This window comes from Galeopterus variegatus, unplaced genomic scaffold (genome assembly GCF_000696425.1).
Source record: "Galeopterus variegatus unplaced genomic scaffold, G_variegatus-3.0.2 Scaffold147, whole genome shotgun sequence".
NCBI classification, from domain to species: domain Eukaryota; kingdom Metazoa; phylum Chordata; class Mammalia; order Dermoptera; family Cynocephalidae; genus Galeopterus; species Galeopterus variegatus.
Genome location: NW_007726258.1, coordinates 317,185 through 335,455, shown reverse-complemented (window position 1 = coordinate 335,455; position 18,271 = coordinate 317,185). Strand labels below are relative to the sequence as shown.

At 41.9% G+C, this 18,271-nt stretch overlaps 1 protein-coding gene across 1 annotated transcript in view; it reads left to right on the top strand.

Moving 5' to 3' along the window:
• Positions 1-18,271, top strand: part of DNAH10 (dynein, axonemal, heavy chain 10) — a 150,365-nt gene that overhangs the window by 55,053 nt on the left and 77,041 nt on the right. Inside the window, exons 24-31 of the mRNA XM_008591330.1 lie at positions 1,958-2,169; positions 6,749-6,902; positions 8,030-8,263; positions 10,011-10,133; positions 12,187-12,420; positions 14,392-14,615; positions 16,675-16,944; positions 17,302-17,485. Of these exons, the coding sequence (XP_008589552.1) occupies positions 1,958-2,169; positions 6,749-6,902; positions 8,030-8,263; positions 10,011-10,133; positions 12,187-12,420; positions 14,392-14,615; positions 16,675-16,944; positions 17,302-17,485 (1,635 nt within the window). The remainder of the gene's footprint in view (positions 1-1,957; positions 2,170-6,748; positions 6,903-8,029; positions 8,264-10,010; positions 10,134-12,186; positions 12,421-14,391; positions 14,616-16,674; positions 16,945-17,301; positions 17,486-18,271) is intronic.

Here is an 18,271-nt window from a genome sequence, read left to right as displayed (position 1 = left end):
GATACACTCACACAACAGCGTGGATGGACCCAAAATCATCATGCTGAGTGAAGAAGCCAGAAACAAGAGTTCACACTCTGTAATTCCATTTGTGCAAAATTTTTAAAAATGTGAACTAATTTATAGTGACAGAAAGCAGAGCAGTGGTTAATTAGGGGTGGGGACAGGAGGAGAGGGATGGAGGGTGATTCAAAGGGCAGGGAAGACTTTTGGGGTGACAGATAAGTTCACTGTCTTGCTTGTGGTGATGGTTTCACGAGTGTGTACGTGTCAGAACTTAGTGCATTGTATACTTTGATTATATACACCTTACTGTGGGCCAGTTGATCCTCAAGAATGCTGTTGGAAGAAAAACAGAGAGAATGGGAAGAGGGGAGTTAGAAACATCAAGGACAGACGCCTTCTTCAGTGAGTTTGTTATGAAGGGAAGCTGAGAAATGGGCAGTGGTAGCTGGAGGGGATGTGGGGTCAGGATAACTCTTTTTAAGATGAGAGAAATTGTGACACTGTTTGTATACTGACAGGAGTGATCCAGTAAAGAGGAAGAACTGGGGAGTGGAGACAGAAGGGAAGAGAATGGCTTGAGTGATGTCCTTGAGTAGGTAGGAAAGGATAGGGTCAAGAGGTGGCCTCAGGTAGGGGGCACACAAGTCATCTGCTGTCCTATCGGGAAAGCAGAATGTATGTGTAGAGATCTGTTGGGGCGGGGGGTGGCGAAAGACGCGTTTCCCCAGTGATGTGTGCAGCGAGACGATGGGCAGAGGACAATGGGCCGGGGGGCTGGCCGATGAGCATAGCGAAACAGGAATGGGGCAGTGATTGGGCCAGGGAAACGTGGGGTGACCAATGGCAGCGATGGAAGCGTTAAGGGTCTGGACTTAGACTGAGGCTGGTGAGTGAGGTTGGGTGATCCCATCAGCCACAGCTGGCCATCCAGGGGTAGGGCTGAGCATCATTGAATGTTGAGGGGTGGATTTAGCCAGAGCTGTGGTTTTGCCAAGTGTGGTCAATGAAGTACAAAGGCAAAGGGACTGAGGGTGGATGAAAAAAAGGCATGATCATGACTGATTGGCTGTCTTGTGTTTAGGTTTAGAAACGCCAAAAAGGACTTTAATTTCTTTATGAATTCCTTCTAATGCATCTCATTAAATTTCTGCAAAAAGGAGGTAATGAATCAGAGCTGTTGTCTCAAAAAAATCCGAAACCTCTTTCAGCTTTTTGTCTTTGTTTTTAGAAAATAAAGGAGGAGGAATGAGAAATACAAATGCATCACGTCATTTACACTTTAAGTTTAAAAAACGCCATAAGTACATTTCATCCATTAACGAAGTTTTCTATAAAATACGTTGCATGACTTTTGCAATTTTGTCAAGCCTAGATGTTATAGGTTGCAAATGCAAACTACCCAAGATGGTAAATTTTATGTAAGAGAGTACTTTTTACATTAAATCTCAGGAAAATACAACACAGAAAACCTTTTCTTTATGATAATCCAGCAGGATCATGTTTTAGTCTTACTTCCTAGCCTCAGTCTGATGTAGAGTAGACAGATTCTTGGATTAGCAATCTCAACTGTAAGTGTTGTGTGACCTCAGCTTCTTTTCCCAGGAAAGAGAAGCATGTTACGACAGCATTTGAATGAAGTGCAAACAAGCCTGTTACTTCATACTTCTTACTTTTGTCATGAAGAAAGGAAGACGTATTTTTGGATTCCACACATCCTCAGATACAGCATTATTTTGCAAGGGCTTAAGAAAGTTGGAATTCTTTTGTTTCTGTTTTAGGTTCTTGTAATCACTTCTTCATTTGTGAATTTGAGGTAGTTGTGGCTAGATGAGTGATAGTATTTTAAGATAGCTTAACATGACTAAGAATCAGGAGCTTGCTCCGTTTGTCAAGTTACGCTTGCATTTCCAAAGGGCTCTTGTTGATGGAACTATTTCTCGCACATTTCCAGATTGCAAAAGAAGAATGGTCTCAGACTCTTTGGATCAACCTGAATGTCCAGTTTCTCCAGGAAGGAATCGACGGTTTTCTCAGGACTCTCAGAAAGCTACCTCGGTCCGTTCGCAGCTTATCAGTGGCCTATCATTTGGAAGCAAAGATGAAGTCATTCAAAGAATCAATTCCTTTACTTCTTGACTTGAAACACGAGGCACTAAGAGACAGGTTTGTTTTGTCCTCTGTTGGCCGATGTGAAAGTGTAGGAGGAGCTTTTAGTTTAAAACTATGTCCCTCGGTTCATTATCTTTGCTTAGATCTGATGATGAAGAATAAGTTTTCAACTATGAATCAGGGCTACAAATGTGCAAGAGATAGTTCTAGAATATTGTTTCTATGTAAAGTTTCTATAAAATTATCATCACCAGGATTCTTAAAAAAAAAAATCCACATCAGGCATAAAGTGGCATTTACAGTTGCTACATTTGAAGTTTAAAAAGAAAATAGCAAGGTGCCATCCAGCACCATCTAGCAGAAATATAATGGGACTCACCTATGTAATTTACAATTTTCTAGCAGCTACATTAAAAGAGTAAAAAGGAAACGGGTGACATTAATTTATTTTTTATTTTAAAAATTCATTTATTTATTTATTTACTTATTTATTTATTTTTTTGTCTTTTTGTCTTTTTCCGTGTCCGGCAACGGATCGCAACCCTCAGTGTTGCCCCCGTACCGGACCAGGGACCGGCAACGGGATTGCAAACCTCGGCGTTGCTCCCGCGCCTCGCTCAGCCAGTGAGCGGGAGCCGGTCTGTATGTGGGATCCGAACCCTCGGGCGGGAGCGCCACCGCGCTTCCCAAGCGGCGCACTACCCAGTGCGCCACCGGGCCGGCCCCATTTATTTATTAATATATTTTTTTCACATTCTAAGATGTTGTGGAGCAGTTGCGGGGGAGGGGGAGAGGGGAAGAGGGAGAGGAATAGAGTGGTAGGAGGGAGAAGAAGGGAGGGGCTGTGTGGTCAAGGCCCATGGCACCCCCCTCATCTGGCAGAGGAGCCCAGGAGGCTTCCAGAAACAGCTTGGTCATGGCTGGGCTGGATGTGGACTTCGGGGCGGTGTGGCTGAGGTCCTCGGTCATCCCCCCACCCCAGCAGCCCTGGGCACTTCTGGCTGCAGCTTGGTGGTCATCACTCGGCTGGGTGCAGATAGCAGGGGGTGTGGCTGAGGCTCTTGGCGCCCCCCTGACCCAGCTAGGGAGCCCGGGGTGCTTCCAGCGGCAGCCTGGTGGTCATCACTGGGCTGGATGTGGATGTCAGGAGGGCGTGGCTGATATCCTCAGCCCCTACTCTGTCTCAGGAGTCTGGGGGACTTCCGGTCCTTCTAGATGTTATAGGTGTTCTTTGGTGATGTGAGAACTTTACTAGTTAATATCAAACTTTGTCTCTGGTATGTGGGTATTTTGTTTCTTCTTTCAGTTCTGTGTTGTATTATTTGCTGTTCCCACCATTTAACTTTGCACTGGAACTGATTTGTTGTCCTTTGCTTACTTCTAAATTGGGGGAACTTCTTGTGGGAACCAGCACTTGAGCTCTGTGGTTGAGCTAAATTGCCCCTTTGCTGCTAATCCTCTGGGGAGGGCTTTTTGTGCAGCTCAAGTTTTAATTATTGGCCTTGTAAGCACTTCTGGGTCTTGTGAGGTCCAGTACACCTGGGTTGTGTGGAAACTTTGGTTTGGGCCTGAGTCTTTTCAGCAAACTGTATCCCCTGCAGTTCTGTATTCCTGACCAGTTTCCACTGAATGGTTCTGCACTGATTGGGGGGCAGATCAGCTGTCTGTGCTGTGCCCTAATATTCCCCCAGTGGGCCCGTCTCCCACACCCCCTGAGCTCCAAACACTTCCCATGGGATGGGCCACATGCCTGTCTCTTGCAATGACTCACTGGTCTCTGAATGGCTCTTTTTTTCAGTTGTTTGTGGCTGCTCACTCCTACATGGGTCCATGGGAACCCTGTTAGTGGTCTTGCTGGCCTGGGCGCCTTCAAGGCCCTCTTCTCCCCTGCTGCCTCTAAGCAACTTCATCCGAAGGACACAGCAGCAGCTTTTGCCACCTTTTGCTCCGTGTGTTTAACAGGGCCAGGGATGAAGTGTTTGGGGCTCAAAATGGTTGGAGCAGTCCTTTCTTTCTCTCATCCTGACTTCTCCTGTTTTCATGCACTCCGTAGGTCTCTCTTCCTCTTCCCCTGAGCTCTAGCGGCCCCAGCTTGGCAGTCATTGCTTTTTTCTTTTTTTTTTCGTGTCCGGCAACGGATCGCAACCCTCAGTGTCGCGGCCGTACCGGACCGGGACCGGCAACGGGATCGCAACCCTCGGTGTTGCGCCCGCACCTTGCTCAGCCAGTGAGCGGGAACCGGTCTGTATGTGGGATCCGAACCCTCGGCGGGAGTGCCGCTGCACTCCCAAGCGGCACACTGTAGCAGTGCGCCACCGGGCCGGCCCCGTCATTGCTTTTTAATAGTTGTAAATTGGTTGATTGTGGGAGAGGGTGATGCTGGGGACCATGTATTCTGCCATCTTGATCAAAAGTCTCTCAGGTGACATTATTTTAATAATACATTTTAATTAACTCAATATATCCAAAGCATTATTCTTGCAACATATAACCACTATAAAACAGTTACTTGTAAGATATTTTATATTCTTCTTAAAATAAAATGTTGAAATCCAGCATGTATTTTACATGGACAGTATATTTCAACTTGGACTTGCCACATTTCAAGTGCTTAATAGCCCTGTGTGGTTTGTGGCTACCATATTGGACAGTGCAGGTCTCACTAGTCTTTGGATGGAACAGCTGGTCTTGCAGATGGGATAGAGGAGACGCACCACTTGTGGGTCTGTGGTCATTGGACATGGCTCCTCACAGACAGGACTCAGTAGGAGCTTTGTGAGTTACGTTTTCCATGACGTGTTCCTCTCTTCCTCTGTCATACTTCTCAGAGCGTGGTCATATAGTCATGTGATGACATCGAACAAGTTTATTTTACTCAGTGAGAAAGTCATTCCTTTTTCTTATCTCTTCCAGTTCTTCTGATCATGCCAGTGAGAAAGTCTCTCTTAAGTGCTCATGTATCTTTAACACCTCTGTTGCCTTCGCATTTCCAAAGGGCTCTTGTTGGTGGAACTTGTGATGGACCTTTCTTTCCCAGGTGACATGGGTTCTCAGCTCCTCTTTGTCACTGTGCTAGTGACTAGCCTGGAGCTCTCACTTTTACCTTTGCATACTTTAATTTTCTCATCTGTAAAACTAGATAGAAGTAAGCATTTTCTAGCTAAAGGTCCTCATTTTATGATCCCATAACTCAGTGTTTCCCAAACTTTGGTCATCTCTCACCATTTTTGTTATATCTGAGTATCCCCTGTGCTGTCATGGCTTTATATTTTTCTATCAGTTTATTTCTTTTTTATTTAAATGAATATATTTTAAAAAAGAAACTTGCACCACTACCATAAGTGGAAAACCAAAAGGCATAAATAGGAAGTAATTATAAAAATTTTAAAAAATTTAAAAATTTAGCTTAAAACTGTTGCCTGTCCCTGAGCCAGAGGCCTGCCCTCTAAGAAAGGTGAATAACAGTGAAAAGGTGTTGAAGACAGCAACACCAAGCTGAGACTTTCCCTTTGATATAATGAAAGGGATTGTAAGGGATTGAAGAGGGAATCACTTTCTTCTTGGGTGACTCAGTGCTGTGTAATGTTGAGTCTGTGCAGGGGTTATGATATTTCTACTTCCTGTCAGCTCCTGTGCTAAACCTGGAAATACAGAGGTAGATTGAACAGTAGATCCTTCTTTCTGATCATTTCTCTGTGTAATGTGTGTTTACAAGAATCCGTGATTCAGCACTTACTGCTTTTGTGCTGGGTACCTGGCATTCTGCTGTCTAGCACCATGGTTAGCTGTCTTACTTACATTCATTCATTCCATATACTTGGAACCATAAAAATTGCTAAACCCACAGGCTGAATGTGAACCTTGAAAGAAGGCCAAGTTGGGTCAAGAGCACAGCTGCTTACTGTTGTGTCTGTGTGCACAGAAGTCTGTTCTGATCATGCTGGCTGGAGTAGGCCCCTTCTTTCTTGATCACACTGTGGTTTTTTTCATAATACTCAAAATTATTTGTAACGATTTAATTTTAGATTTGTTTTCTTATTGACTCTCTCCCCAAGTAGGTGATAGGTTCCTCAAGGCGAGGGGCCTTGCTTACTAGTCACCATGCAGCCTGGGCACTCAGCCCACTGCCTGGCACCCAGTACTCAATAAATAATAACAACAATAATAATAATAATAATAAATATATAAATTTTTTGTGGCTGGCTGGTATGGGGATCCGAACCTGTGACCTTGGTGCTATAAGGAACTCGATAGATATTTATGGAAGACATGAGTGCTTGTAATTTACACCAGGTTCTCAAAAAGGCTGGATGATCCTACAGAGGTCGAGATCACTGGTCTGGAGACTGTGACAGAAGCAGTTTCCAAAATTTAAAAGTTGTGTGTTTTCTTAGATGGCTGTGAAGACTAGTGTATATAGTATCTTGCTAAATGTTATTTCCTGGGTTTACCTCTGGTAGCCAGTGGGATTTTGGAAAACTTTGGAAATATAATTCCCATGATGCCCTCATATTTCAGAATTCCATTACAAGAAGTTTTTATAATGGTATTTGTCCAGTGATTTAAAAGGGACTAATTAAATTCATCACTAAATTCAGTAAGCATAAAGATTTTAATGTTGGTACACTTTCAGGCATTGGGAAGAACTTATGGAAAAAACAGGCGTCTTTTTTGAAATGACCGAGACGTTCACTTTGGAAAATATGTTTGCTATGGAACTTCACAAACATACGGATGTTCTCAATGAGATTGTCACAGCAGCTATCAAGGAGGTCGCCATTGAGAAGGTAAGACTATAGTTAGAAAATAGTCTAGAGAGAAAAGAATCTTTTGTTCCAAGGGTAAACATATTTACGCTAGTACCTGTTGCATTTGAGTAATAAAGAATTGTTTGTTTTTAAAATACTAATTCTGCCTCAGTTAAATTTTTTATTGTTCCTAATTATAGTTTCACTTTCCATTTATTTATTATTGAAGTAATGGATGTTCATGGTAGAAAACTGAAAAAATAAACAAATTGCTCAAAATCCTACCACCTGAAGATAATTATTAACAGTTTAGTGTACCCTACTTAAAAATGCATGCACACACATATACATATGCACATATACTTACATGTACACATACCACACACACATATATATATATACATACACCCATGCATGTACACACAAACATACACATACACGGATACACACAAACCCCCATATGCAAATATGTAATACATATAAACACAGTCACATGCATGTATGTACTCATATATACATGGACATAAATAATAAGTACATTTGCACACCACACATATTACATATATACAAACACATACACACATATATACGCATAATATACATATACAGATGTACACGTATACACACAATGTGCACATACTTATATATACACATATAAAGGTAGATACATATTGATACAGATGTTTTTTGAAAATGGAATCATAATAGGCATATTATTTTGTAATTCAATTTTCCAGCTTAACACTAGAGTAAACACAGGTGGGGTTGCATTGATATTCAGACTCTGGAGGCAGTTGATGGAATTTAGACCCTCGTTCTGGCTCTCAGTAGCCGAGTGAACTTGGCAAACTGCTTTGCCTTTCTGAGCCCCAATTTCCGTCTCTGTAAAATGTGGGTCATACTAATCCCTCCCGCAGTAGGGTTGCTTTGAGGACTAAATGAGATCATGTGTTCAACATGCTTACCTGGCACATAGTAAACGCTTTCTAAATGATGACCATTATTACCATGACAGGAGCTCGACTTTTCAGAAAACTGAACCAGGACTCTGGGTTGAGTCACTGATCAAAGGCAAACTAAGGAAGTTGTGGTTGGGCTGGGGTTCCATTATTTTCAATCTAGTCTGAATCATTATCCTGAATGATTCTTTTTATATTCTTGATCAGGCTGTGAAGGAAATTCTAGACACGTGGGAAAATATGAAATTCACCGTGGTCAAGTATTACAAAGGCATGCAGGAGCGAGGCTACATCTTGGGGTCTGTTGATGAGATTATTCAGTGTCTTGATGACAACACTTTCAACCTGCAGAGCATCTCAGCAAGCAGATTTGTGGGGCCTTTTCTGCAAACTGTTCACAAATGGGAAAAAACGCTTTCTGTGATAGGGGAAGTTATTGAGGTGAGAGAAAAGATAAACGGAAGATGGATTAGAGCTAACTCATAGCAGGAAAGAACTTTTATATGAGTATATTTTGTGCTTAGAATCTAATGATAAGTCAGACCTTTTTGTCTTGATTTATGTTGGGAGGAGGATGGCATGATTAGAGGAATTGATCTGAGTTTTTATTTCAATGGATGCATGTTTAATTTCTAAAATTCCTAATTGTTTCTTTTTCATATGTCCCTATTCTTGTTTGATGCTGTCCTGTTCTTGTTGCAAAGATGCTTTCACCTCCCTTATCACATTGAAAATTGTAAACATATTTATTTTAAAGTCCTTTTCAGATTTCTCTATACTTGTTATTTTCTCAAGCAAGAATTTCCCACTTGTTTTGTGTCTGTCAACCGTATCTCATGGTGGTGAGCTTTTCTCTGTTTTTTCAATTTTTGAAAATTCATTTCACATGAAGTTCTTTTCCTGTGCTTGCTTCACTTTGTCTTCTGTTTTTGCAGTCTCTCCAGCCTCACCTGTGACATTGGGCAGTACCTGTCACAGTCTTGTATGAGGTGATTTGGGGCTTTCTTCCTCTGTGGGAGATACTAGTTCATACCTCTGTGAACAACCCAGGCTCATTTCACCATTTTTGTATGGCTGCCTTTTTCTCCTCCCCAGACCACAGGCTACAACATGAGTTTTGGGTGAGATGATGCCAGGCCTGGTTCAACGGCTTAGGGTGGTGATCCAGGCCCTGGCCTCCCGTCATACCTGTTCTCCCTTGGCTTGCTTTGTTTGTTTGCTGTTTTTGTTTATGACTTTTTATTAGTGGAAGATCTTACATGGGATATAGCACTGTTTTTTTCTTTATTTGTTAAAATTTTTTTTTTATTGAGGTGAAATCTACATAACATCAAAGTAACTATTTTAAAGTGCACAATTTAGTACATCCATAATGTTGTACAACTACAGCCTGCAGTTCTAGAACATTTTCATCAAACCAAAAGAAAACCTGGTACCCATTAAACAGTCATTCCCTACCCAATATCCCTCATCCCCACCCCAGCCTGTTTTCTGTCTCTATGGACTTATCTATTCTGGATATTTCATATAAATAGAATCATATAATATGTGGCCTTTTGTGTCTGGCTTCTTTCACTTAGCATAATGTTTTGGAGCTTCATCCATGCTGTAGTGGGCATCAGTATTTTATTCTTTTTTATGGCCAAATAGTATTCCACTATATGGATATACACATTTTGTTTATCTGTTCATTGGTTGATGGACATTTGGGCTATTTCCACTTTTTGGTTACCGTGCATAGTGCTACTGTGAGGATGCAGGTACAGCTATTTGTTTGAGTCCCTGTTTTCAGTTCTTTTGGGTCTATGCCCAAGAGTGCAATTGCTGGGCACATATACCTGGCTTGCTTTTTGAATGGACTTCTGCCTGGTCTGTCCTTGGTTGTTGTGAGTCACAGGGCTCTAATCCCTGCTCACAACTAGAAGCTTCCTCTCTGTCCTGGGCTGGCATGGAGAATTTCTTTTGCTCTTGAGTATGGTCATGTATTTTACAATATTTAGTTATGCTTTCTCCATGTTCCTGTACCTCTGGGATGGAAGGGGAGTTGGCCGCGTATATAATCACTCTGCTATCTTGCCTGGAAAGTTCTTCAAGTTGATTTGAATCTGTCCTGTGGTAGGGTGGGGTTTTGCCATATACTCCTCAGGGTACTTGGTCACTCCTGCCGATTAACATTGTACTTTTACAGATTTGGATGTTGGTTCAGAGAAAATGGATGTATCTTGAAAGCATTTTTATCGGTGGAGATATAAGATCACAACTTCCAGAGGAGGCGAAAAAGTTTGACAACATCGATAGAGTATTTAAAAGGGCAAGTGACTGGCTTCTATTTTAATCAAGAAAGAAGGACAGTGATTTGAGATACTTGTACTTTTGTAGTATTTTTTCCAGTAGTAGCCTCTGAATTTTTTCTGTCATTATGTATGACTTTAATCTACTTAATAAAAATGTGTTTGATCTTTAGCTGCTGGCATATAACATTGAAACTTTGTTAATGTTTATTTTTTTTAATTTTTAATTTTTATTTTTTTTGTCTTTTTGTCTTTTTCCGTGTCCGGCAACGGATCGCAACCCTCAGTGTTGCCCCCGTACCGGACCGGGGACCGGCAACGGGACTGCAACCCTCGGCGTTGCTCCCACGCCTCGCTCAGCCAGTGAGCGGGAACCGGTCTCCACATGGGATCCGAACCCTCGGTGGGAGCGCCGCCGCGCTTCCCAAGCGGCACACTGTAGCAGTGCGCCACCGGGCCGGCCCGTTAATGTTTATTTTTATTATAAAAGTAATATTTACATGTTTAAAATATTTTGGAGGGGCCGGCCCGTGGCTCACTTGGGAGAGCGTGGTGCTGACAACACCAAGTCAAGGGTTAAGATCCCCTTTCCGGTCATCTTTAAAAAGAAAAAAAAAAAAAATTTTTTTTGGAAATGTAGAAAAGTAGAAAAAACTTATCTCCTGTGGTTCCATTACCTTAATGGGACCACTTTAACATGACAATATATTTTTAAAATCTCCCTATGTATATAGGTTTAAAAAACACAGTAATAATTATATAAAAAGATCATATTATATATACTTTTATATCTTGTATTTTTCTCTTAATAATATTATGAGAAACATTTCATATTATTAAGTCATCTGAGAAAATATTTTAAGGCCTTCATATAATGTTCTAGTGAGTACCTTGACATAAGTTTAGTTGATTATTCTTTAGTAATTAGGCATTTTGTTTGAACAGAACTCCTTGCTTTCATACATAATGTGCAGGTTTGTGCCTAATGCTTTTTCCATATTAAGAATAAATATGTTATAATAGATTGTTAGAAGACAAATTGCCCCTGAAAGGGTATGCTCCTTTTAAAGTCCTTCTCAGAAAGTGTTTTACCAGTCATTACTGCTGCTGGTAATTAGTGTAGCCAGGATTTTAACCCAGACCTCAAAGCCCAGATATTTTGCTATTTAGCTTTACTTTTGTATTCTTCAGTTACAGGTGGCCAGATCATGTTTTGGTCTCCTTTATTCACTAAAGTTTATACCTTATCCATTTGAATAAGTTCTTTTTTTAAAACTTAAAAAAAAAATACACAACAAAGATCTATTCATTGTAGAATGATTTGGAAATTACAAAAAAGGAAAAAGAAAAGTCAAGAAAAAGAAAAAAAAAAGAAAAAAATACCTACAATCCCCTTGCCCAAGGTAACCATTTTAACAGTTGAGCATATATTTTTCAAGAATGTTTACTCCTACGTAAACATATAAATAGATATAGATGAATAAATAAATATTTTACAAAAATAGGATCATTTTTACTAGTATAATTGGAGTTTTTCTTTCAACATCTTTGATATATTTCAATTAAAAAGTCTAAATGATCACATACAACAAATTATTTACCTGATTCCCTGTTGTTGGACATTTAGGCTATTTTGCTTTTCTTTTTGCCACGATAAAGAGTGACGTAGTGAATATTCCATATATGCAAATTGCTCCAAGTGGCTTGCTGGCTTCATTAATTCAACAGATGTCGATTGAGGGCCTGCTATATTCAAGCTCTATTGCAGGCCAGTGGGATACATTAGTGAACAAGACAGATAAAATTCCTTACCCCATGCAGCTGGCCTTTTCGTGGGAAGGCAGAGAAAAAAAATCAGAAAAAAGTTAATTATATGTAGTACGTTGGAAGGTGCTAATGATATGCTTGTTCAAAAATTTGGTAGCTTTTGCCAAATTGGTCTCCCCAAGGGCTATGGCACTGGGTCGTTTGCAGTGTTGTTCTCTTTGTGCTTGGGCCCTGGTGGATGCCTGTTCCAGGAATGAGAACAACATTTCTCTCCCTTGCTTGACGGTTCTTTTTGCCCTTGTCCAGATCATGGGCGAGACCTTAAAAGACCCCGTGATCAAGAGATGTTGTGAAGCCCCAAACCGCCTCAATGAGCTACAGAACATCAGTGAGAGCCTGGAGAAATGCCAGAAAAGCTTAAATGACTACTTAGATTCAAAGAGAAATGCTTTCCCGAGGTTCTTCTTCATTTCTGACGACGAGTTGCTCAGCATCCTGGGGAACAGCGACCCACTCTGCGTCCAGGAGCACATGATCAAGGTCGGTCCTCTGGGCCCGCGTGGGGGCTGCCAGTGTGCACTTCACAGCTGCAGCTTGTCTTCCGCCACTTCTCTGTGCAAGGAGGGTCAGCCCAGAGGGTTGAGACTGAAATGCTGCTGGGGGTTTTATTTGAAGCATAAACCTGATGACACGCATTTAGTCTGAAGTTACACCAGAACTCCGCTGTTATTTTGTTCTTTTCCCATAGTCCAAAAACTTTTTTTTGGAGAAACTGAAAAAATACAGAAATACGCAAAGACTAATATAATAAACAGAGAGGCAATAGAGGATAGTGGTTTAGCACATGGGCTCTGGAACCAGGTTGCCTGGGTTCCAATCCTGGCTCTCCACTGATTTGCTGTGTGAACTTCAGCTAGTTACCTAACCTCTCTGGGCATCAGTTTCCTCATCTGTAAATGGACATAACCCTAATAGTTACCTGTGTCAGTGCAGTTGTTGTAAAGATGAAATGAGTTAATACTTATAAAGTACTTAGAACAGTACCTACCTTAAAATGTCAGCTAAATAATCTTATCCTCCCTCCAGAATTGACACTTGCTACCAATTTGTCATATTTGCTCTTTTTTTTTTGGTAAAGTTGTACAGATAAAGTTGTCATACTCCTTGTACCCCATCCCCATTCATAGCTCTCTTCCTCTGCCTCCTAGAGGCAGCCACTGTCACGGGTTTGGTGTGATTCCTTCCAGCCCGTGTTTCTTACTTTTTCATGTGCATACGCATGTGTATCCACGAACTATCTCGAATGGCAGGAAACAACAGAGAAAACTGTCCCTTGTGATAGACAGCAGAGGATGGCCAGGCATAATCTTTGTTTTTGTTTTCTTTCTCTTTTTTATTGAAACATACTGGTTATACACATTTGTGGGGTACAGAGTTGAGTATTAATACATGTATGCAATGGGCGATGATCAAATCAGGGTAATTAGCGTATTCATCATTACAAAACAATCATTTCTTTGTGATGAGGACATTCGATCTCCTCTCTCCTAGCCATTTGATAACATGCAGTAAATTTTTTTTTTTTTTTTTGTCTTTTGTCTTTTTTCCGTGTCCGGCAACGGATCGCAACCCTCAGTGTTGCCCCCGTACCGGACCGGGGACCGGCAACGGGATTGCAAGCCTCGGCGCTGCTCCCGCGCCTCGCTCAGCCAGTGAGCGGGAGCCGGTCTGTATGTGGGATCCGAACCCTCGGACGGGAGCGCCGCCGCGCTTCCCAAGCGGCGCACTATCCAGTGCGCCACCAGGCCGGCCCCTCATGCAGTAAATTATTGTTAATAGTAGATGCCTAGCTCGATTGTACACCCATAGAACTTGTTTTTCCTATCTACCTGTTATGTGTCTATTAACCAACCTCTCACTATCCCCCGTTTCCTGCCTCTAGTAACCACAGTTCTGCTCTCTCCTTCTGAGAGTTCAACTTGTTATTTCCTCCCTCCCTTCCTTCCTTTCCTTCTTTCTTTCTTTCCATGCATAATCTTTGTTTGGCTAATCAAACTCTGTATTAAGAATCAGCCTAGAGCAAGGCTTCTCAGCCCTGGCACTATTGGCACTTTGGGCTGGATGGTTTATGATGTGGGGACTGTCCTGTGCATTGTAGGGTGTTCAGCAGCATCCCTGGACGCTACCCACTAGATGTCAGTACTACCCCTTCCCCACTTATGACAACCAAAAATATCTCCAGATATTGCCCAGTGTCCCCCAGGGACAAAGTCATCCCTGGTGAGAACCAGTGTTATAGAGTAATTCCTTCATCCCTAATAAAAAAGCACTTAGGGAAGTACTTTATTCCATTCTTTCCCTTTAATAAATGCTGCTTTCTTTCTTAAGAATTCATATTTAAGATTCATATTTTTGATTACATGTTTTCCTTTCTCAAAGCGGAGACTTATGTTGTTCCCACTTTCATAAACGAGTGTTTTTTATTAACAAGACTCTCCTGCTGGATTGCAGATGTACGACAACATAGCCTTGCTGAGGTTCAATGACGGGGACAGTGGAGAGAAACTGGTGTCTGCCATGATTTCAGCAGAAGGAGAAGTCATGGAGTTTTCGAAGATCATCCGGGCCGAGGGGCGAGTGGAGGACTGGATGACAGCAGTTTTGAATGAAATGAGAAGAACTAATAGACGAATTACCAAAGAGTCTATTTTTAGATACTGTGAAGACAGAAGCAGGTAAGGTCGTAAATGTGAACTTGCATTGCTTTACCGTATTAATAGTCATAATGGATTAATTTTAAGGGGTTGGCGTAGATTGGCTGACAGCCTAAATGCAGTTTTCTTTTCTTATGATAGCTAATTAGCTGACATATAGCTGTCTTTATTTAAGGGGTCACCTAGTGCAGTATTTCTCAAAGTGTACTCCTGGACCGGCAGACTCAGGACCCTGGGAGCTTGTTAGAAATGCACATTCCTGGGCTTCGCCCCGCACTGTGCGTCAGGAGCTCTGGGGGTGGGTCCCAGGGATGGGTGTTTTGATGAGCCTCCTAGGGGTTTCTGAGCACCTCAAGCAGGAGGACCACTGACGAGTGAACCAACAGAAACCAGGAGTTTGGTAGAACTGATTACGTATGTGGGTTAATGAGCAAAGTTGTTTCTAAGATATTTAGTGGATTTCAATCATTCCTTAATTTTTGTGGCCAGCGAAGCTTCAGGGTGCCACACGGAGGCATGCCAGCTCCTAGTGGCTAAGGAGGGCTGGGCTTTAATGTGCGGTTGAACTCAAAATACACGCAGTGTCTTTGGATAACTTGTTCTAGAAGATTTAGGCATGATTCCCAGTAAAACTGTAGTATATGTGGCGGGGCCTTTATGCAAACATAAAATCTTTACTATTGTGATGGGAAAACTGTCCTCTTGATTTTGTACACTGCTTTTTTGATTTTGTGAAGTGAAAACATCTATTTAAAAATAAATTATTAGAAAATGGTATAATATTTATATGATTATGATCCTGCCATTTCTGAGGTACTGTGATAAATAAAAAATTTGTTTGCCTCTTTATGTAATAACATACATGTAGATATATTCAGTGGTAAACTGGCTCTCCAGAAAAAAATTAAAGTGTTAATTTAGAGCATTTTCCAACTTCCATGGTGTGAACGCTCCTACCATGGCTGATTTCAAAGCTAAATGCACTAACAGTAAGTGATTAAACCACCAGCTTATAAAATTCCTGACTATTCAACAGTTACCTCTTGTGAGTTGATAGGGTGGTCCTAGCCCATCACTAGACATGTTCATTCATTTAACTAACATTTACTGAACTCTGCTCTGGGCTATTCACTATGCTAGATGCTATTTCAAAACTGAATTAGACAGAAATCACTGCCTTCCAGAAGTAACACTGGAAGCAGCTCTGACTCATCAGGATGTATGATATATGTAGAGTGGTGTTTCTCAACTCAGCACTATAGACTCTGGGGCCAGATTATTCTTTGTTGGGGGAAGAGAGGCTGTCGTGTGCATTGTAGGATGTATGGCAGTGTCCCTAGTCCCTACTACCCTGCCAATAGCACCATCCTTCCCAGCTGTGACAACCAAAACTGTCTTCAGACTGTGCCAAATGATGTAGAAGGATGTTTATTGCAGTATTATTTGTATTGGTAAAAGAATTGGAAGCAATCGGAATAGGCCTCAGTAAGTATGTTTGAGTAAACTGTGGTGGTACTTTTGTGTTCTGAAATATGGGTTAGACCTATATCCGTTGATCTAAAGGCATGTCTATTAGAATTATTAAACGAGAAAAGCAAAGTGTAGAGTAACTTGTATTGCATGCTGCTGTTTTTGTAGAAACAACCACCACAGCCCCTCCTACCATACATTTATGTGTAACTCTGATTAGGTTTGGTTGAAAATGGAAAAGACATGACATGCAGGAAGCTATAAAAAGGGCTGAAAACGTGGGCAGAGATTATTAATTTCTCTGTTGGAATTTTTTTTACTTCTTACAATGAACCCATAATACTAAGTAATTTGGGAACCATATGAAGAAACATTTTTAAGGTGACCTGACATCTTTCTATGCAGTCAGATACCCACAACATTTTTGGGGGCGGGTATCGCTGGCCTGGTACTGTACTATCTAGTCGGAAGAATCTTACTGTCGTTTGCTTACTTAACTCTTTTACTTTGCCTTCCCTATTCCAGATCAGATACTAAATTCTTAGTGGGACTCTCTTTGTACCAATGCCTGGATGGGCAAAGGTCTCCTAAAGGTGTACTTTTTCTGTAGGGTCGACTGGATGCTCCTGTACCAGGGCATGGTGGTGCTGGCCGCCAGCCAGGTGTGGTGGACCTGGGAGGTGGAGGATGTCTTCCGCCAGGTGCAAGGAGGGAAGAAACAAGCCATGAAGGACTTTGGCAAGAAAATGCACCGGCAAATTGATGAGTTGGTGACTCGCATCACCATGCCCTTGAGCAAAAACGACAGGAAAAAATACAACACAGTTCTCATCATCGATGTGCACGCCAGAGACATTGTGGATTCTTTTATAAGAGGCAGGTAATAAAAAATGAGAACAAAACTGTGGTTATTAGAGGTGAGAAAGGGGGAGGGGAGGGTGGTTGGCAAGAAACTAGTTAAGGGTCACGAAGATTAATTATGTTTGGTAAACATGAGTATACTAATTATCCTGATTTGCTCACCACATATATTGATATTCAGTTCTGTACCCCCACAAATATATATAATTAATTATGTTTCGATAAAAAAACTGTCAAAAATAAATAAATAAATAAATAAATAAGAGGCAGGTAAATCCCTTACAATGGCACCGGTGTTTCAAAAGGGACACCGTCCCTTTGTCGTTCTTTGGAGTCCCTTATCACCTCCCCTTCCTCCACTTTTCTCACCGTCCAGCATTCTCGAGGCCCGGGAGTTTGAGTGGGAAAGTCAGCTGCGGTTTTACTGGGACCGAGAGCCAGATGAGCTGAACATCCGTCAGTGCACGGGGACCTTCAGCTATGGCTACGAGTACATGGGCCTGAACGGGAGGCTGGTCATCACGCCGCTCACAGACCGGATTTACCTGACGCTCACTCAGGTGACTGTGGGCGCTTGTGGTTACATCTGACCTTGCGTCTATAAGCATGACTGCAGCAATTGGAATATAAAGAAGATCATTGCTTTAAAATCTCCAAATAATTTTCCATTCAGAATATGATCTGATTGTCACTGTTTGGGACTGGAGTGTAAGCGTGCCCATGAGTGTCATCTCTGGGGACTGCTGGGGCTTTGTCTTCAGAGTAGACGCTAACCGTTTGCTTAGTCCCTGGTACGCTGGTCCCTGTACAATGGAGGGTGGTCTGTGGAAGTCAATGGAAAAATGCCAAAATGTCAAGGATGGGGACTATGGAAGAGGGTGAGGGTGCCATGTTTTTGCACGTCTTGTGACAGCTTTTATTCCAGATTGTCTGTTCAAGTGAACAGCCTTAGATGAGAGAGACAGTGTCTCCCTCCAGGACAGAGGGCACATTTGTTTGCTGTCCAGGGTAATGAAGGAGATGTCTCTGTCCAGGGCAGAGTTTGGGGATTTGCTGACACAACCCCCCTTGTCAGACTGGCTCATGATTCCACAGCTGCAAATCCAGCTCACTGTGTGTGCAGCATGCCCGAGGGGGCCTGTCTCCACCTCGCCCCTGAGGGACCTGGGGGGCAGGGACAAAGGGAACGGGTGAGAGCATGGAGCCCATGCTGCCTACTGTGCTGCGAGTGATACAGTCCTTTGTGTTTGAAAAACAAAAGAGTGAACTTACCTGTAATAGGGTTCTCCAGAGAAGCAGAATCAACAGGATATATATATATATATATATATATATATATATATATA